General features: G+C 37.5%; 3 protein-coding genes and 2 long non-coding RNA genes across 7 annotated transcripts; 2 read left to right on the forward strand and 3 right to left on the reverse strand.

Moving 5' to 3' along the window:
• The first annotated feature begins 753 nt into the window (after nucleotides 1–753).
• LOC147935135 (uncharacterized) lies at nucleotides 754–2,407 on the forward strand. The gene is made up of 6 exons (XM_087472872.1): nucleotides 754–880; nucleotides 994–1,264; nucleotides 1,406–1,604; nucleotides 1,661–1,747; nucleotides 1,800–1,910; nucleotides 1,973–2,407. Exons 1-6 carry the CDS (start codon nucleotides 754–756, stop codon nucleotides 2,405–2,407), a joined length of 1,230 nt encoding a protein of 409 aa, XP_087328998.1.
• LOC104725307 (indole-3-glycerol phosphate synthase, chloroplastic) lies at nucleotides 2,333–4,993 on the forward strand. 2 transcript variants are annotated; one of them, XM_010443938.3, is made up of 10 exons: nucleotides 2,333–2,760; nucleotides 3,031–3,282; nucleotides 3,353–3,529; nucleotides 3,617–3,691; nucleotides 3,771–3,815; nucleotides 3,910–4,074; nucleotides 4,182–4,260; nucleotides 4,338–4,420; nucleotides 4,525–4,593; nucleotides 4,710–4,993. In XM_010443938.3, exons 1-10 carry the CDS (start codon nucleotides 2,551–2,553, stop codon nucleotides 4,791–4,793), a joined length of 1,239 nt encoding a protein of 412 aa, XP_010442240.2. In that variant the 5' UTR covers nucleotides 2,333–2,550; the 3' UTR covers nucleotides 4,794–4,993. The 2 variants fall into 2 exon arrangements, with proteins under 2 accessions (XP_010442240.2, XP_010442241.2); XM_010443939.3 differs by having other exon boundaries at nucleotides 2,558–2,907.
• On the reverse strand, nucleotides 4,994–8,248 carry LOC104725305 (acetyl-CoA acetyltransferase 2). Its single transcript, XM_010443937.3, has 14 exons — nucleotides 8,107–8,248; nucleotides 7,916–7,963; nucleotides 7,724–7,822; nucleotides 7,468–7,641; nucleotides 7,270–7,375; nucleotides 7,052–7,190; nucleotides 6,710–6,787; nucleotides 6,560–6,625; nucleotides 6,145–6,230; nucleotides 5,916–6,015; nucleotides 5,715–5,825; nucleotides 5,592–5,633; nucleotides 5,323–5,515; nucleotides 4,994–5,225 (listed from the first exon to the last, which is right to left on the reverse strand). Exons 2-13 carry the CDS (start codon nucleotides 7,947–7,949, stop codon nucleotides 5,339–5,341), a joined length of 1,212 nt encoding a protein of 403 aa, XP_010442239.1. The 5' UTR covers nucleotides 7,950–7,963; nucleotides 8,107–8,248; the 3' UTR covers nucleotides 4,994–5,225; nucleotides 5,323–5,338.
• A 3,078-nt stretch (nucleotides 8,249–11,326) lies between these two features.
• LOC104725308 (uncharacterized) lies at nucleotides 11,327–13,339 on the reverse strand. Its single transcript, XR_015572440.1, has 3 exons — nucleotides 13,298–13,339; nucleotides 13,186–13,223; nucleotides 11,327–13,012 (listed from the first exon to the last, which is right to left on the reverse strand). It is a non-coding gene; the product is annotated as an uncharacterized LOC104725308 (long non-coding RNA).
• A 19-nt stretch (nucleotides 13,340–13,358) lies between these two features.
• On the reverse strand, nucleotides 13,359–13,888 carry LOC147935136 (uncharacterized). 2 transcript variants are annotated; one of them, XR_015572442.1, is made up of 2 exons: nucleotides 13,668–13,888; nucleotides 13,359–13,521 (listed from the first exon to the last, which is right to left on the reverse strand). It is a non-coding gene; the product is annotated as an uncharacterized LOC147935136 (long non-coding RNA). The 2 variants fall into 2 exon arrangements; XR_015572441.1 differs by having other exon boundaries at nucleotides 13,656–13,769.
• Nucleotides 13,889–17,022: the final 3,134 nt, after the last annotated feature.

Raw genomic sequence — 17,022 nt, forward strand, 5'->3', positions numbered from 1 at the left:
GTCCTGATGGAATGATGGTCTTGTTTTTTCAACGTTTCTAATCATCGTTAAAAAGGGATTTGGTGGCTTTGGTTAAAGAGTTTTTTAGAACGGGTAGCTTTGATCCTCGTTTAAATGAGACGCATATCTGCCTCATTCCTAAAATAGATCGACCGTAGCGGATGGCGGAGTTTAGGCCGATCAGTCTTTGTAACGTGAGTTATAAAATTATTTCTAAAGTACTGTGTTTTCGGCTTAAATGGTTCTTGCCATTCCTGGTTTCAGAAACTCAGTCGGTTTTTGTTTATGGTCGCTTAATCACAGATAATATTCTTGTTGCTCAGGAGATGTTTTTTTGGCTAAATACTAATCGACGGTGTACTTCGGAGTTTCTGGCCTTCAAAACGGATATGAATAAAGCTTATGATCGTGTTGAGTGAGATTTCTTGGAAGCAGTTATGGTTAGGTTAGGATGCGATAGGATATGGATTTCATGGATTATGTGGTGCGTATCTTCTGTGTCGTATCAAGTTCTTATTAATGGTTAGCCTCAGGGCTCTATTACACAACATAGGGGATTACATCAAAGGGATCTTCTGTCACTGTATTTGTTTAAACTTTGCAAAGAGGTTTTGATAGCAAACATTAAGAAGGTTAAACGGGAGAAGAAATTAACGGGTATCACAATCGCTCGTGATTGTCCCACTATTTCACATTTGTTATTTGGTGATGATAGCCTGTTTTTTTTGTAAAGCAGAGGCGACTGAATGTAGAATGGTAATGGAAATAATAAGTAATTATGGTAAAGCCTCGGGGCAAGAGGTTAATCTGGAGAAGTCTTCTATTATGTTTGGTAAGAAGGTTCCGTCTGACATCCGAACTCCGTTAAAATCCGTTATTGGTATTTCTAAGGAAGGCGGCATTGGTTCCTATTTGGGTATCCCTGAAAACCTTTGGGGTTCGAGAACTGAGGTTTTTAGCTATGTTAATGATTGTCCGGATGATCGAGTAAAGATTGGTCTACTAAGTATCTATCGAAAGGTGGTAAGGAAGTTATGATTAAATCGGTTGTGTTAGCTCTCCCGGTTCATGTTATGTCGTGTTATAAACTGCCACAGAAGCTGACGTCTAAACTAATGAGCGCTATCTCAAAATTTTGGTGGAAGTTTAATGATAAGGCACATATGCACTGGGTAGCTTGGGATAAAATGTGCAAAGACAAATGTGAAGGAGGTCTGGGCTTCCGTGCTCTGGAAAAATTTAATGACGCCATGCTGGCTAAACAGTATTGGCGGTTAATTCATCATCTGACATCCTTAATGGCTTGGGTGATGCGAGGTCGATATTTTAGGAATAAACTTTCCTCTTATGGCCAAAAAACAGTATTATCCTTCATTTGCATGGAGGAGTTTTCATGCAACTAAAGACTTGGTGGAACAAGGATCGAGGTGGGCGATAGGCATTTTACTAAGTCGGGGAAGTATTTGGTCAAATCGGGTTACCAGCTTGCCCGGGAATTGATCAAAGAAGTTGAATACGAGCCGTCGTGTTCGGCTCTTCGGGCTCAAGCTTGGAAACTTGAAGTTCCCCGAAGGTCCAACATATTTTCTGGAAGATTGCCTTTGGTACTCTTTCTGTGTTGGAACGGATTGCTCATCGGGGTGTCTGATGTGATACTTAGTGTAAACGGTGTGATTCGGCGATAGAGACTATAAATCATGCTCTCTTTGAGTGTCCTCGTTCGCACAGTATCTGGGAGTTGTCTCCGGTATCGTTAGCCCCTGATGGCTTTCCCTATGGTTCAATATATTCGAATTTAGATTTTATATTCTGGCGGACGTCCTCTCAATCGGGGGTTTCAGACATCGTTTTTCGTCTACCATGGATTCTATGGTCAATTTGGAAAGATAGAAATAAAAAAGTTTTCCAGGGTACAGAGGCAGCGCCAATTGATATTTTAAATCAGGCGATTAATGATAAATTACTATGGTAGGAGGCCAAATCTTTTCCTGAGAGATATCTGGATTCTTCGCCAATTTTGGAGGCCAGAGACCCCTTTCCTCGTTGTCAGGTTGATGGATTCTTTCCAGAATCGGATCCTCTTGAGGGTTTAGGATGGTGGTATTGTAATAGTGAGGATTCGACGCTACTCGTGGGAGCGCGGAGCCTTAGACGCAGCCCTACTCCTCTGCATGCAGAGTTACAAGCATTAATTTGGGCTATTAAGTCCAATCTGGCGGGTGGCATTGATTATCAATTTTTTGAGACGGATTGTGCAGAGTTAGTCACGATGATTCAGATGCCTGATGATTGGCCCGCATTTTTGAACCTGCTGGATAATTTCTCTTTACTTAGATCATATTTCCCTTCCTTCACCCTCTCTAGGATCCCACATAGATCCAATGTAAAAGCAAATTGTCTTACTTAATTTTCATGATCTTTAATTTATAAATTTTTTTTTGTAAACTTATATCTCCTGTTCGAACAAACAATCTTGAAAATTTCCTTTAATTTAATCTAATGTTTAGTTAAAAAAAAAAAAAAAAAAATCAAAATTAATATCTCAATGAGATGCGGCGTTTGGGTACTATTCAAAACTGTCTCCTCCACTCAACATATAGCATCGCCGGCGACGGAGAAGACTTAGAAAAAATGGAAGGACTTTGTTTAACCCTTCAGCCCTTTCCTTCCTCCGTTATTCAACGGCGGCTCTCTACTTTTAACCTCCACAACAGACTTATCAGACCCTCTTCTTGTGCTCCTCTTCGTGCTCATCAAAAGGTTTCATTTTTCTTCATCCAATTTCATCTTCTTGTATACACACCATAGTTGCAATTTCGTAAATTTTCACTATGAATCGAGTTGGTGGTATCAATAGCTTTTCAGCTTCTGGAGTTGGGATAAAAAAAAAGTCAGAATCGATGTTAGGTAGGTCCTCTAGTATCCTGGAATTGCTTTTTGAACATTGAGTGCACTTGAGAATCTGTTATGTAGTGAAGAAACTGTATTATGTTGAGAACTTAAGTAGCTTTTTTGTTTTTGTTTGGTTAGGCTGGAATCACAGAAGGTTCTGATTCAGCATCGGAGGGTAAAGTGAGTGATGTCAAGATCAGTGAGCAAGAAGTGAATATGTACCAGAATGAAGTAGTTGAAAGTCAGGGTATTAAGATAAGGAGAAGACCACCCACTGGACCTCCAATGCATTACGTTGGACCTTTTGAATTCCGCCTTCAGAACGAGGGCAATACACCTCGTAACATTTTGGAAGAGATTGTATGGCACAAGGATAAAGAAGTTGCTCAGGTATGCTTCTTTGTTTCTTTCATTTATGTTCCTCAGTTGCTTTGATTCCCAAGGTTTGCTACATTTGCAGATGAAAGAGAGAAAGCCACTTTATACCTTGAAGAAGGCTCTTGATAATATTCCTCCGGCTCAAGACTTCATTGGTGCTCTTAGATCTGCTCATCAAAGAACCGGGTTGCCTGGTTTAATAGCTGAGGTTAAGAAAGCTTCACCAAGCAGAGGAATCCTAAGAGAGGATTTTAACTCGGTATGAACTCACCTCTTTCTTCCCATCCTGTCAATGTGAATACGTTTAGGGATTGAAAGAATTATGTCTGAAGGCTTGATATCTTAGGTTGAAATTGCACAAGCTTATGAAAAGGGTGGAGCAGCATGTCTTAGTGTTTTGACAGATGACAAATACTTCAAGGTAATGCTGTAAAGAACTTTGAGACCAACGAAAGTATGATTAGCTTGTTCGTAATGAAGCCATAATCTGTTTCATATAGGGAAGCTATGAGAACCTGCAAGCTATAAGGGAAGCTGGTGTAAAGGTTCTTGCTTTCTCTGTTTAATCCTGTTCGGATTCTTTGTCATTCCACAGTGACATGCAAAGTTCTGATGTCTTGTCACAAAAAAAAAATGCAGTGCCCTTTGCTGTTGAAAGAGTTCATTGTTGAGGCATGGCAGATATACTATGGTAGAAGCAAGGGCGCAGATGCAGTTCTGTTGATCGCTTCTGTGTTACCTGACCTTGACATCAAATACATGATTAAGATTTGCAAAATACTTGGAATGGCTACACTTGTGGAGGTGTGTATGTGTTTCTTCAGGGGAGCCACTTTCATATATGCCTCAACAAAAGAAATGCTTCTGCCTCTTCGTAATCCTGATTTTTTCTGGTTACTACATGCCATTAGGTTCATGACGAAAGGGAGATGGATCGTGTACTTGCAATTGAAGGAGTCGAGCTCATTGGCATCAATAACCGTAACCTTGGTAATGCTTGAACAAGACCTCCTTCAAAGCTAGAGAATACAATCCGTCTTGATCCGTTTTACCACCCTTTCTTTCAGAAACGTTTGAGGTAGATCTTGGTATCACAAAGAAGCTACTTGAAGGAGAGCGTGGCGAACTGATCCGTCAAAAAGACATCCTCGTAAGTAGTAGTATTCACATTCCTTGTTTCTCTTACCCCCCTTACAATGTATACACACACCTCACTTAAAGTCTGTCTATCCTCAACTTGTCTTTACACGGTAGGTGGTTGGAGAATCTGGGTTATTCACTCCCGAAGATATCGCCTTTGTACAAGAAGCCGGCGTCAAAGCAGTAAGCTTACACAAACATTATGGCTTACACAAACATTATGGTCAAAGATAACATTTCTCAAAATGCTGGTTCACCTAATCTTAGCTCCCATGTGATTTTTCTTTTTCTGTTATTAGGTTCTAGTCGGCGAATCTCTTATTAAACAAAGTGATCCCGGGAAGGCAATCAGCACCCTTTTTGGAAGAGATATATCAAAGTAGAAAGCTTTTGTATAGAGAAAATCTTCACTGCGTCTCTTGATAAGGCTCTTTTTTTCTTTTAAGTGCCGTGCTCATTCAAGTGTGCAGAGGCTTGTGTCTTTGCAGAAATGTCAAAAAAAAAAAAAAATTCTCTCGTCATACATACACAACGTGTACATGAGGATAAATCAAGTCAATGCATTGGTCGATGACTCAATAAATTTCCGGCAGTACATGAGGATAAATCATTAACTACGAGAAATTGGTCCATAATTTAGAATTGACTGTCACAAGTAAGAAAAAAATAGAATTGAGTTTTCATATAAATAAATAGACTTAACAACATCGACGATCACTCCTTTATTGAGAGACCAACTTACATATAATTTAAAGTGCAATTGCTGACTCTTGGAAGCTGGAAGAGAGATAGATCCATCTATATAGTTTACCAACCTGAGGGAAAGAAAACATACACATGGGACAAGATCATGAGTTCCTTTCGCGCATTTTATGTCGTCGATCTATGAAAACTACAGAGAATGTGCGTTACCTGGATTCATAATGCATCAAAGGAGTTCAAGAACAAGAGCAGAAGCACCTCCGCCTCCGTTGCACACTCCTCCCACACCGTACTTTCCGTTTCTCTTCTTTAGTATCCCAAGCAATGTGATTAGAATACGAGCGCCACTGCAGCCTAGAGGATGTCCTAAAGAGACAGCTCCTCCGTTTACGTTCACCTTCTCCTGTTAAGGAAAGAGGAATGTTAATGAAATCACTTGAGTAAGTTGACTGAGAAGATGATGTTATTAGGAGACTTACCGGGCTAATCCCAAGTAGCTTTTGGTTAGCTAGTGCTACAACCTGGGAAAAAGGCAGTTTAATAAGAATAAGCCATCGCAAATGTTTGTCCCTTCTTTAGGGGAAGAAGTCCAATTTTCTTACTGCAAATGCTTCATTAATCTCATAGTAATCAACTTGAGAAGATTCCAAACCAGCATGTGCAATAGCTTTCGGTATCGCAAGAGCAGGAGCAGTAGTGAAAAACTCTGGTTCCTGCAGGGTTCAAGTCTCACTTAGTGAATAGAATAAGACATCTAAAATTATTGTATTTAAGAAGGAAAGGCGAGATTATAAGTAACGTACCTGAGCTGCATCACCATAACCTTTAATTTTTGCGAGTACTTGAAGTCCTAGCTGAAGCGCCTTCTCTCCACTCACTAGGACAAGAGCAGCTGCACCATCACTGTCAAAAGGAGGCAAATTTTACTTCAGAGAAAGAGAAGTTGCAAGTCTAACAAAAGATCTATTTCATAGATCACACTGGTTCTCTAAAACATAAGAATATATATATATGGTCATCTGGTAAAAGTACCTTATGCTAGATGCATTTCCAGCTGTAACAGTGCCTCCATTCTCCTTGAAACTAGGACGTAGTTTCCTCAACTTTGCAGCATCAAACTGAGACAATGCGATATCGTACATGAAGCAAATCATAATAAATTAGACCTCATTTTATGGAGTTGTCTAACCATAAGGTTCATTTCGTAACGTGTAATGCTTCATACAGTAAAAGATACAAATCACTAAAAATTTATGTCTAGCAAACAAGTACATGGATCAAATTTTCTTTACAAGTAGCCGATGGAAATACTCTACGGTTTAGCTTAGTTCCTTTAGAAAAAAAAAATTATGTATGCAAAGGGTGAATATAAAATGAAAAAACAGAAGCTCAGGTTCATTGGAGTACTAATGCATAATCTATATAACCAAAAGGGGATAAAAATCACCTTCCCAAGACCTTCATCCTTGTCAACAATGGTTGATGGCCTACCTCTTCCTCCAGAAACTTCAACCTGCATAACCAAATTACCTTAGTGTATATTCACCAAATATAACGCACAAAACCCAAAACCAAAACAATACAAAAATATACTAACCGGGACGATTTCCCATGTGAAGGCCCCAGCTTCCTGGGCAGCAATACCACGCTCAAAACTCTGAACTGCATAGTCATCCTACATATTTATGAGTAAGACACCAATCAACTGGTGTTTTGAGTTTACCATAAACAATGAGCCCAACTAACCAATTTGTGTAATTCACAGTTTCAGAGAGAGAGAGGTAAACTATCATAGCTAATTTATCAAGGCATCAGGAACAAGAAACTAAGACAAAGTATACAGATTACAAGTTAATGGGGGACATATTACAAGTTAATCTATGCAGAGTATCTACAGATTACAAGTTAATGATTCAAAGAAAATTGAGGAACAACATACTTGCTGCTCCCTCGTTATCTCAAACTTCTCAGCACATAATTCTGCGCAACTTCCCATCCCACAGTCGTTATAGACATCCCAAAGTCCATCCTTTAGCATTCCATCTACTACTGAATCATGACCAAATCGAGATCCTTTCCTGCATCAAAAATTTTGGATAAGAAACAATGATGCATAGAGTACAAAGACCAAAAGATTGCGTAAAACCACATCACTACCTCGCTTCTGCCAAATATTTAGGTGTATTAGACATGCTTTCCATGCCACCAGCCACAACTACGTCATTGATCCCTAACTGGATACTTTGAGCAGCAATCATTACCGCTGAAAACCACCCAAAAAGCCCTTGTTAAAAGAATCAAATCCAAAGTCTAAAATAAAAAAAACAGAGCCCAAATGTCTCAAAGTTGTCTCACCTTTCATGCCTGATGCACAAACCTTGTTGACAGTGGTACATATAACAGAGTTAGGGATTCCTGCACCTAAAGCAGCCTGACGAGCAGGAGCTTGACCCAAATTAGCACTAAGAACATTGCCAAATACAACTTCTTGGACAAGAGCTGGATCAACATTGGCTCTCTTCAAAGCAGCTGAAACAGTAAAACCAACACGGGCACGTCAAATTATATACAAAACTAAAGACTTTGCACAGAAGTAAGATCTGTTTTGTACCTGCAATAGCTAAAGATCCAAGCTTTGTAGCAGGTAAAGATGAAAGAGATCCAAGAAAGCCACCCATTGGAGTACGTGCAACACCCACAATGCAAACATCTGTTACAATCAACAACATTCATGTACTCAAAAGTTCTGATCTTTCAATTTCAGTTTTTTGCCAATGATTATGAAAAAAGAGAGAGTTGTTACCTTTCGGATTCACAGAATCTGCTGTATGGGCCATAATAGCTAATCAATCTACACCAAATGGTGTCAAATGTTAATGAAGTAAAAGTCAACAAGGGACCAAACTCGTTTAAGAGTCAGATCCATTTATAAACATCTGGGGAAGTGAGAATACGATCAAATGATAGAAACAGAGATCTGTAAGGATCGTTTACCTGATTCTTCAGTTCCAGAAGAGAGCGACGAATGGGAAGAGAGGGAGCCAAGTCGTTGTGAAAATGACAACAGATTCTACAATTATAACTGGGAGAGGAGAGACAGAGAGAAACAGAGAGGGGGGAGAGGGTCCTATAAAAGAGGACGCTTTCTTGTGATGTTGTTGTTGTCTTCAGCGACGATAACTACGATGAAGAGCAACACGACGGCTATGTGATCTGTTACTTCAAATCTTTTAATGTTTTTTAAAGGAAGATAATTGCACATGTTAACCTTTACTTATTTACGCTAATCCTTATTTTAATTATATACTCGTTGTTTGTTCCATTTGACTTATTTACGCAAAATCTTTAATTTAAATACATATATACTTGATTACTTGTTGTTTGTTCCATTTGACTTATTTAATATATATGATGGGCTGAAAGTTGTTGTGTCCATTTCAAAGAAAAAAAGTTATTTAAATTATTTTAAATAAAATATATCACGAATTTAATTTGCATACTTAAATTTATCCAAATTTTTAGAACGGTTATTTTAAGCTATATTTTATTTTTTGGGATGATGTTTTTGAGCTTTAAGTATTTAAAAAATTTTAGGAACTTTTTTGAAAAAAATTATTATGAAATTTATTTTACATAGAAAATAAATTAGGGCTGGGCATTTGGATAATCCGTTCGGGTTTGGGTATTACCCATTCGGGTTCAAGTAAACGGGTTTAGAAAAATAGAACCTATTGGGTATTTTTAGATATATGGGTTCGGTTCGGTTTGAGTATTATCGGGTTCGGGTCGGTTTGGGTTACAAATTTTAGAACCCGATTAGTATCCGAACTACCGGGTACCCGAAAAAATATAATTAAAATTAATTAAATTTAAATAAATTTAGTTAAATTTTGACTTATGCGACAAAATATTTTAGATATTTTGATTATTTTTGATATTTAGGTTTAAAACTAAATGAAATATTCAAAATTATAATCATAATTTTGGGGTAATGACATTATATTAATGATAAATATTATAAATATGTTTATATGTTCGGATTTAATGGGTACCCAAACAGGTATCGGGTATTACCCGACTCTAACCCGAACCCACGGATATTAGAAAATAGAACCCAATAGGGTTTTATAGGCAAACTCGTATCCAACCCGAATCTGATTTTTTGGGTCGGGTTCCAGATTGGGTTTTCGGGTACGATTTTTATGTCCAAGCCTAGAAATTACGAAGTGAAATATAAATCCAGATAAACCAGCAAAGTTTATGAGTGATATGAGAAAACAAAGAAAATAAGCACCAAAAGATTTAATTGATTTCTCTAGAGCCATCCAAAAGATTTAAACAAGAATTAAAATAAACACCAAAGTCTAGTAAAAACAATACACATAAACACGAAAACCACACTCGTAGGATTTGATTGACAAATGTTTTAGAAACTTTTCAAAGCAAAAAAATCTTAAAATTTTGAAATGAATCAAATCAACCTCTAGAAATGTTGACCTTTTTTAATTATTTATAGCCAAAATATTTCCTTAATTCATATTTTTGGCTATATAAAGCATTTTTTTCTAACACACATAATTTTAAGTTTTCCAAATTTTTAATTTCTACCGCCAAAATACTAAAACAATAAATCTACAATCACAAAAAAAAAAATATATACATCTTAAAATCTACAGTCAAAAATCTATAATCAATTATGTCTGTAATCAACAGAAAATGTAGAAAAATAGTTAGTAATTCGAAAGCATAATTGGTAAATATATTGTGTGATTAATGTACACATGTATATTTGGTAATATGATGATAATCACTATTAGATAAAAATAAACAAATTAATTATAAACTCAAAAGAGAGAACATGTGAGGATTAAAATAAGAGAGAGAAAAATCCAAAAAACTATTTTGGTGCTGTGGAAAATTGAATGTGTAAAGCCCAAAAAAAAATCATTTTTTAATGTTAGCTACAATAAAAAATATATATTCTAAAGTATGAGTTTTTGGAAAAATATATCGGTTGTCTGTTCATTTGACTTATTTAATATATATATATGATGGGTTGGAGGTTGGTGTGTCCATTTGAAAAGAAAAATTATTTAGACTATCTTAAGTGAATAAGGGATTAAAGTTTTGGAAAACATCATGGATTCCGAAAATTTGGGTAGTTAAATTCATCCAAATATAAACAATAAAATTAATTTTGGAATGGGTTTCAGATTAGGTTTATTTTGGGATGATATTTCCCGAATTTTAGAATTTTGAAAAATTTGCAGAAATTTAGGAATTTTTTATATATAAGAAATAAAAAAGTGAAAAACAAATCCAAATAAACCAATACTGAAATGATACGGAAAACCAAAGAAACCAAGCCGATATAATTGACTTCTCTAGAGCCAGCCAAAAGTTTTATCAAAATTTAATATAAGCACTAAAGTCTACTCAAAACAGTATTCCACGAAACATATAAACACGAAATTACACTTGTAATCAACAGAAAAAGCTGGAAAAAAAAAGATAGGTAGTAAATTAAACAATATTTCAATTGTACTGATTAATATACATATGTACATATGGTATTATGATAATAATCACATATAAATTAATTTTATATAGTAATTAATTAAGATAAAAACTGCAATCCACGCAATCAATAGAAATTTCCATTTTCACACCCGTCGTTCAACCCCTAAGTTTATGGTGTTGAAATGTATTGTCAAAACGGCAAAACCTGTCATTGGCGTGTTTATGCTGCCAAAGTTGATGCATCTGACCATTTCCAAATTTGCCAAGCAAAGCTAGAGCACACATGCACAGTGGATATGATACGAAATTAACTCACAAGGCTCAAGAACCACCATGGGCCATGGCCGTCAATGTCGAATGCTAGTTGGATAACTTGCACATTCTTCATCTTACCACTTGAAACACAAAAAGCACTTCATGATCCCTTTCTTTTTGTTCGAGGCATTTTCACATTGTTTCGGCTTTCTTAATAAAACACCAAAGTCAAGAGTCATACTCATCCAACAAACAAAAGTTGGATTATTATTACACTCATCCAAGATTAGTATTCAGAAGTTTAAAAGCACTTCACTCATAGGAAATGTTGAACCATTGTAAGATTCATTGTTATTTGTTATGAGTCTGAACCTTTGCCGCGGACCTAGTAATCTGAGCTGCCGTAAGTTGCTTAAATTTGCTTAGGAAATAGAGAACATAAAAGCTTAAGCTTCCTTTAACCCAAGCCTCTTGCTAGAGAATTAGGTTAATGCTGGAAGATGTCTTTATTCATGTTTGAGTCCCATTTTTATAAAAACTTTTACAACCGACTCTTGACTACTAATTAAGTAAAATTGCCAAAATCATAATTGAATCTAAAAAAGAAACAGCAGTAAGTCGACATAAGAAGCTTCTCAAGTCTTCTTGTTCCTTCTATGATACTTAATTCCATAATGTGTATCATTACTCTCATCCTCCACTACAAGCTCCACTTCTGGATACGCTTCGATGAGTTTGGACACATCCTCCCACATTACCTCATCTTTTGCATCTTTAATCCATTTGAGTTTGACCAGCACTTGCCTAATATTGCCTCTCTTACGTGCCTTGTGGCTTGGTTGGAGCCAGCCTTCCCTGCAAAACCAGAGGTAAATAAGTGACGACGTCGGGTCATTCCCCTTTATGATCCTTCAGAAGAGAAAATTGGAACACATCATGAACTTTCGATCCCTCCGGAAGGTGTAAACGGTACGAAACTGTTCCTATATAAACCGCAATTTCAAATGGACCATAATATTTTGGGGATAGTTTCGTGTAAGCCTTCTTAGAGTTCGTTAACTGTCGATATGGTTGTAATTTGAGCAACATCCAATCTCCCACCTGAAACTTTACAAACCGATGATGGTTATCATACGTGAGCTTCATCCAATGCTGAGTTTCGAGAAGTCTTTCTCTTGCTAATGCTAGGAATTCATCTTGCTGTTCCAACGCGACATCAACTGCTTCCACTCGCCTAACACCTCCCAAGGCTCCCTCCCATATACTACTCGAAATGCCAGTTACGCGGAGCATCACCTCTTAAACAATGAAGATACATTTCCAAGGTCCGATTAACAATTTGCGTCTGCCCATCAGATTGAGGTCGATATGTTGTAGTGAAACACAATTTTGTCCCCATCATTCTCCACAATTCTCGCCAAAATAGGCTTCGAGATACTTATCACAATTAGTCACTATGGTATCGAGAATACCATGTAAGCGCATAATGTCACAAAAAAATATTTGTGCTACGGAGGTAGTAGTAGTATACGAATGATTAAGAGCAATGAAATGAGCATATTTTGAGAAATGATCAACCACTATTAGTCCACTACTAAGATCACTGTTTTCCCAAAAACTTTAGGCAAAGCTTCCAAGAAATCCATAGTAATATCCGGCCAAACTTGCATAGGAACTTGAAGTGGTTGTAGCAATCCAGCAGGTTGGAATGTTTCCCACTTGTTTTGATGGCAAATTTGACACTCCCTCACAAATTCTTAAACAGTCTTCTTCCACCCTTTCCAGTAATAATTCGATCAATGGTTTTTTGAACCCCCTCATGACCAAAGTTTTGAAATCCTGATACCACTTCGCGACCAAAGTTGAGTCGTTCGAGATGTAAATTCTGCCCTTAAAATTATCAGCCCTTCTCTAGCCTCCCATTCACGAGGAAGCTCTCCTCATATTATCTTATCGCGAATTTTGGCGAGGTGAGGCTGGAATGCAACTTCAGCTTTTAATCATTCAAGAATTCTTGAGCCAGACCCTAGTATCATATAAACCACACATTTTCTCTCAACTTCATTCTCACTCCGTCGTGACAATGCATCTGCAACCTCATTTGATTTGCTTGAATGAAATTCAACTGTAAAGTCAAACCCCAACAACTTACTAATCCAGTGAATTTGTGGTGTTGTTGATAAGCGTTGCTCAAGTATGAACTTAAGACTATAATGACCAGTTCGTATAATAAACTGTCTTTCCCATAAGATTGTACAACTATAAGTGTTAGACTATATAATATAAAGATGAACTTACCTAGAGAATGACTTCCCTTCCATCATGTAGATCTCCACCTGATATAGAGAAGCAATAGACTTAAAAATCATGAACACAAGGCCTAATCCTAATCTAAATCCTTTGTAATTACCAATATCAGTTTGGTTTCATCAAAGATCTGCAACAGTATCATAAAGAGATAGATATAAACTGCAAGGTTGTGTTAGTAATTGGCTGGGGAAACTTTGAAAAGGCATTGAGCTTTTTTTCAATAGACTCGAACTCAGATACTAAGCTATGGAAATTCCAGTTAGGCTCAGATCAATACTAATCCCATCAACGTTCCTTGGACAAGGAGGTTCCAAAACTGTTCCCCTGCAGAAAGAAAAATTTACATAAAACAACAAGCAACCAATTGTTGACAAACCACTTATGGGAAGCATCATGGAGCTCCTCTGCAATTAAGAGAAACAGAGAGAGAGACAAAGACAAAAAAAAACTTATCTCACATAGTCACATACATGTCGGCATTTCTTCAGCTAGCGCCGGTGACCGGTCTTCACTTCCAATAGCAATTTGCGTCATTCCTTGACAAGTTCGCATAGACTTTTACTCACGATAACTTCAGATTCATTGAGAAATCGAGTAGAACTGAAACCTGGTGGAAAGAGACAAAAGAAATTTCGGACCATCTACATCCCCCGCGGTCGTGAGTGGACAAAATCCGTTTGACCCGCAAACCAAATAGGTCGAGTCCGCAAGACCCACCAATTTTTGGGCATGAAACTAAAGGCCAAAGCCCGATCCGCTATGATACTTAACGGGCTATGACCGCGGGCCTTAGGCCCAATTGACACCTCTAAGTTATAACCCAAATCACGGGTATATATATATATATATATATATATATATATATATATATATATATATATATATATTTTTTTTTTTTTTGTTAGAGATGTTATATTCGTTAATGGTTCAATATGTTTGTGTAGACTATTAGTGAAACGATCGCATCCGGATTCTCAATCCTCACATAGGATCCACGAGAAACAATCTAACCGGATCTCCATAATTTTGACGAGACAACCGGCGTAGAAATCGCTCCTTACAAAAACTCCCACAAATACACAAAACCCCACCTCATCTAGTTAATGAGTCGCACAACCAACCACCCTTAGCGACCGAGTAACAAGAGAGGTGGGATAGAATATTTGATTCCATCCAGCCACGGACAACACTTCCCCATGAATACTCTGATTCACTAACAACTCCTCAAGTGTCGAACGACACCTCCACCTGGTGTCGAATGTCACCCATCACACTACTTGCGAACCAAGACACATAGTGTCGATCGACATTCTCCTAGTGTCGGTTGACACCGACACCCACGACATCACTTCCGTCGATCTCTTTTCATCCAAACCTAACTCCATCTGTCCTCCTAGGACCCAAACACACAACAACATGCTGGTGTCGACCGACACCATTTTGGTGTCGCTCGAGATCCCAACCTTACCACAAAACTATATATGCCAGACCACAATACAAAGACTTGATTAAAACAAAAACTAATTAAAACACAAACCAACTGTTCATTTCATAAACCCACCCTTGGATACAAAGCTTAGAGCACCACGAAACTCCCCACCGAATTTCAGCTGAATCAGACTCCATTTCATCCTCCAAAACGTTATTCCGAAGTAGCCATCTCGGACCAGTCCACGCAGTCCATATGCAGGTGTTGGTGTCGACCGACACCACAATAGTGTTGAACGACACCAATCCAGAAATCACGATCCGAGCCTCCCTTCAAGCTCCTTCTTGCTGCAAAACCCTAATCTTTCACAACCATCTATTTCCTAATCGATTAAACATCAAACAACAAGACTTACCTGGATAACAACCATAAGAAAGCCTCCTTGACTCTCCTAATCCACCACCAAGTAATCAAATCCTTCCCCACACACATATCGATGATGGATCTCCCTTCTCCTTCTTCTAACCCTCCTCAAGGCTCCCTTTGCTCTTAGGATCAAACTCATAATCTCCCTCTCTCCTTCTCTTTCTCTCTTAGAAGCGACAAACACCCCTCCCAAGAAAATAGGCTGCACATGCCTTTTAAATCAAGATTTAGGGTTTCTAAACCCAAACCAAGATAAACCGAGCAATTTCAAAACAAACCGAACAACCACCAATTTAGTGGTGTCGACCGACACCCATCTTGGTGTCGATCGATACCTACCCTAAATTGGGTTCAGGATGTTACAATTCTTCCCCTCTAACAAAAGATTCGTCCTCGAATCTGAGAACATCGCCACTCATCCGCAAAACTCCTCTAACCATGGCTGCAATGGTTCACACCACCTAAACATCCGGTCTACCGCAACCAGGACACCACCGGCCCAAACCACCCTGAACCTACTGGTCAACACAATTCAGACCCCCATGGAGCAGTATCGATCGACACTATGGGGTAGTGTCGACGGGTGTCGGTCGACGGGTGTCGGTCGACACCTCCCTTTCAGCGAGTAGATGGTACTTGTTTTCTCTGGTTTGTGTGTTTGTTTGTTGATTGTTTGACATTAGAATCTTAGTTGCTTGTGTGTATAGCTCAGTAGATAGGAGGATTGCCTCACTGAGTGTTTATAAAATACTCATGCATCTCAATTTGTGTTTATGGTGCAGGTAAAGGCAAAGTGTGATCGTGGAATCAAGGCAATGAAGAGGAGGATGTTCTAGTGGATCGATTGGTTGTTGTTTATCTTCTGTTAGGTTGCCAGAGTTGAGTCCTTAGAATGTTGTCTAGGATTTCTGGTTCCTTGATTTATGTTAGATTTGTTTATTGGTTTAATTGTTATGGAATTAATACTGGATATTTGGTTGTTGGTTAATTCTTGGTTTAATGATATCGTTTATGTTATCCGCTGTTGTGTGATTGTGGTTAGGTGACTAGTAGGTATGAGACCACTAGTTAATTAATATTTAAAAAAGAAAAAATGGGTCGGGTCGTTTCAATTATATTACATATTATTGATTTATAGTTGAATATTTGTTCGTTATTATGTGGATGTTCAAAGTGTCTTATTATGTGGATATTTATTTGAGGATGATCATATTAAACATAAGAATACTTAATTAACAAAAGAAAACATTATTAATGCGTCGTTTCCAATAAGAATATTTGGATTTTTCAATTGACCCATCTTTGAATCACTAATCTTCTAATGGTGTCTATTATGTAATGTTTATGTGGACAACATTCTTTGCAAAATTGGTGTTCATTAATTTGTATGAAGCAGATTGTATATGAAAAAAATCTGAAAGTTGATGTTCACGAGACAATGACCACATGGTCAGTTTCTTTGTGGCATCAACAACCACTTCCCATGTGTTGTCTTTCTTCTCTTCAATGTTTCCTCCATAACATTAACCTCCAAATTAAGTATTGTTCTCTCCTTTGCACCATCGGAAAAAAATATTACATCAAATCAGATTTAAATGGATATATGCATTAAATCTTATGAGAGTAATGGTCTGTGTATGTTAACATATCCATACTCATCTTCTTATTGTTGCTCATAAACCCTGAACACTAAATTCATAAACACAATCCTAAACCCTAAACCTTAATCTCTAAAACCTAAACATTCAAGTCTAAACCATTAACCATAAAATCTAACTGTAAACCCTAAACCCTAATCTCTAAACCCTAAACTCTAAACCATAACGCAAATCTTAAACTCTAAACCTCTAACCTTAAACATTAAACTCTAAGCCCTGAACCTTAAACCCTAAACTTAATTTGACATAAATTAACAAAACTTAGCTAAAAGTAAATATATTTTTTAAGTAGAAACCATATCATAAATTGAA

This window comes from Camelina sativa, chromosome 11, assembly GCF_030686135.1.
Source record: "Camelina sativa cultivar CO46 ecotype springtype chromosome 11, ASM3068613v1".
In the NCBI taxonomy this organism is placed as follows: domain Eukaryota; kingdom Viridiplantae; phylum Streptophyta; class Magnoliopsida; order Brassicales; family Brassicaceae; genus Camelina; species Camelina sativa.

Coding starts and splice junctions, on each gene's coding strand:
- LOC104725305 (XM_010443937.3), bottom strand. CDS start 7,949: ATGGCCCATACAGCAGATTCTGTGAATCCGAAAG. Junction 7,642..7,723: donor TGGATCTTTAGCTATTGCAG/GTACAAAACAGA, acceptor TTACTGTTTCAG/CTGCTTTGAAGAGAGCCAAT. Junction 6,016..6,144: donor GGAAATGCATCTAGCATAAG/GTACTTTTACCA, acceptor TCCTTTTGACAG/TGATGGTGCAGCTGCTCTTG.
- LOC147935135 (XM_087472872.1), top strand. CDS start 754: ATGGTAATGGAAATAATAAGTAATTATGGTAAAGCCTCGGGGCAAGAG. Junction 1,605..1,660: donor TTTCTGGAAGATTGCCTTTG/GTACTCTTTCTG, acceptor TGTGATACTTAG/TGTAAACGGTGTGATTCGGC. Junction 1,911..1,972: donor AAATAAAAAAGTTTTCCAGG/GTACAGAGGCAG, acceptor TTACTATGGTAG/GAGGCCAAATCTTTTCCTGA.
- LOC104725307 (XM_010443938.3), top strand. CDS start 2,551: ATGCGGCGTTTGGGTACTATTCAAAACTGTCTCCTCCACTCAACATAT. Junction 2,761..3,030: donor CTCTTCGTGCTCATCAAAAG/GTTTCATTTTTC, acceptor TTGTTTGGTTAG/GCTGGAATCACAGAAGGTTC. Junction 3,283..3,352: donor AGGATAAAGAAGTTGCTCAG/GTATGCTTCTTT, acceptor CTACATTTGCAG/ATGAAAGAGAGAAAGCCACT.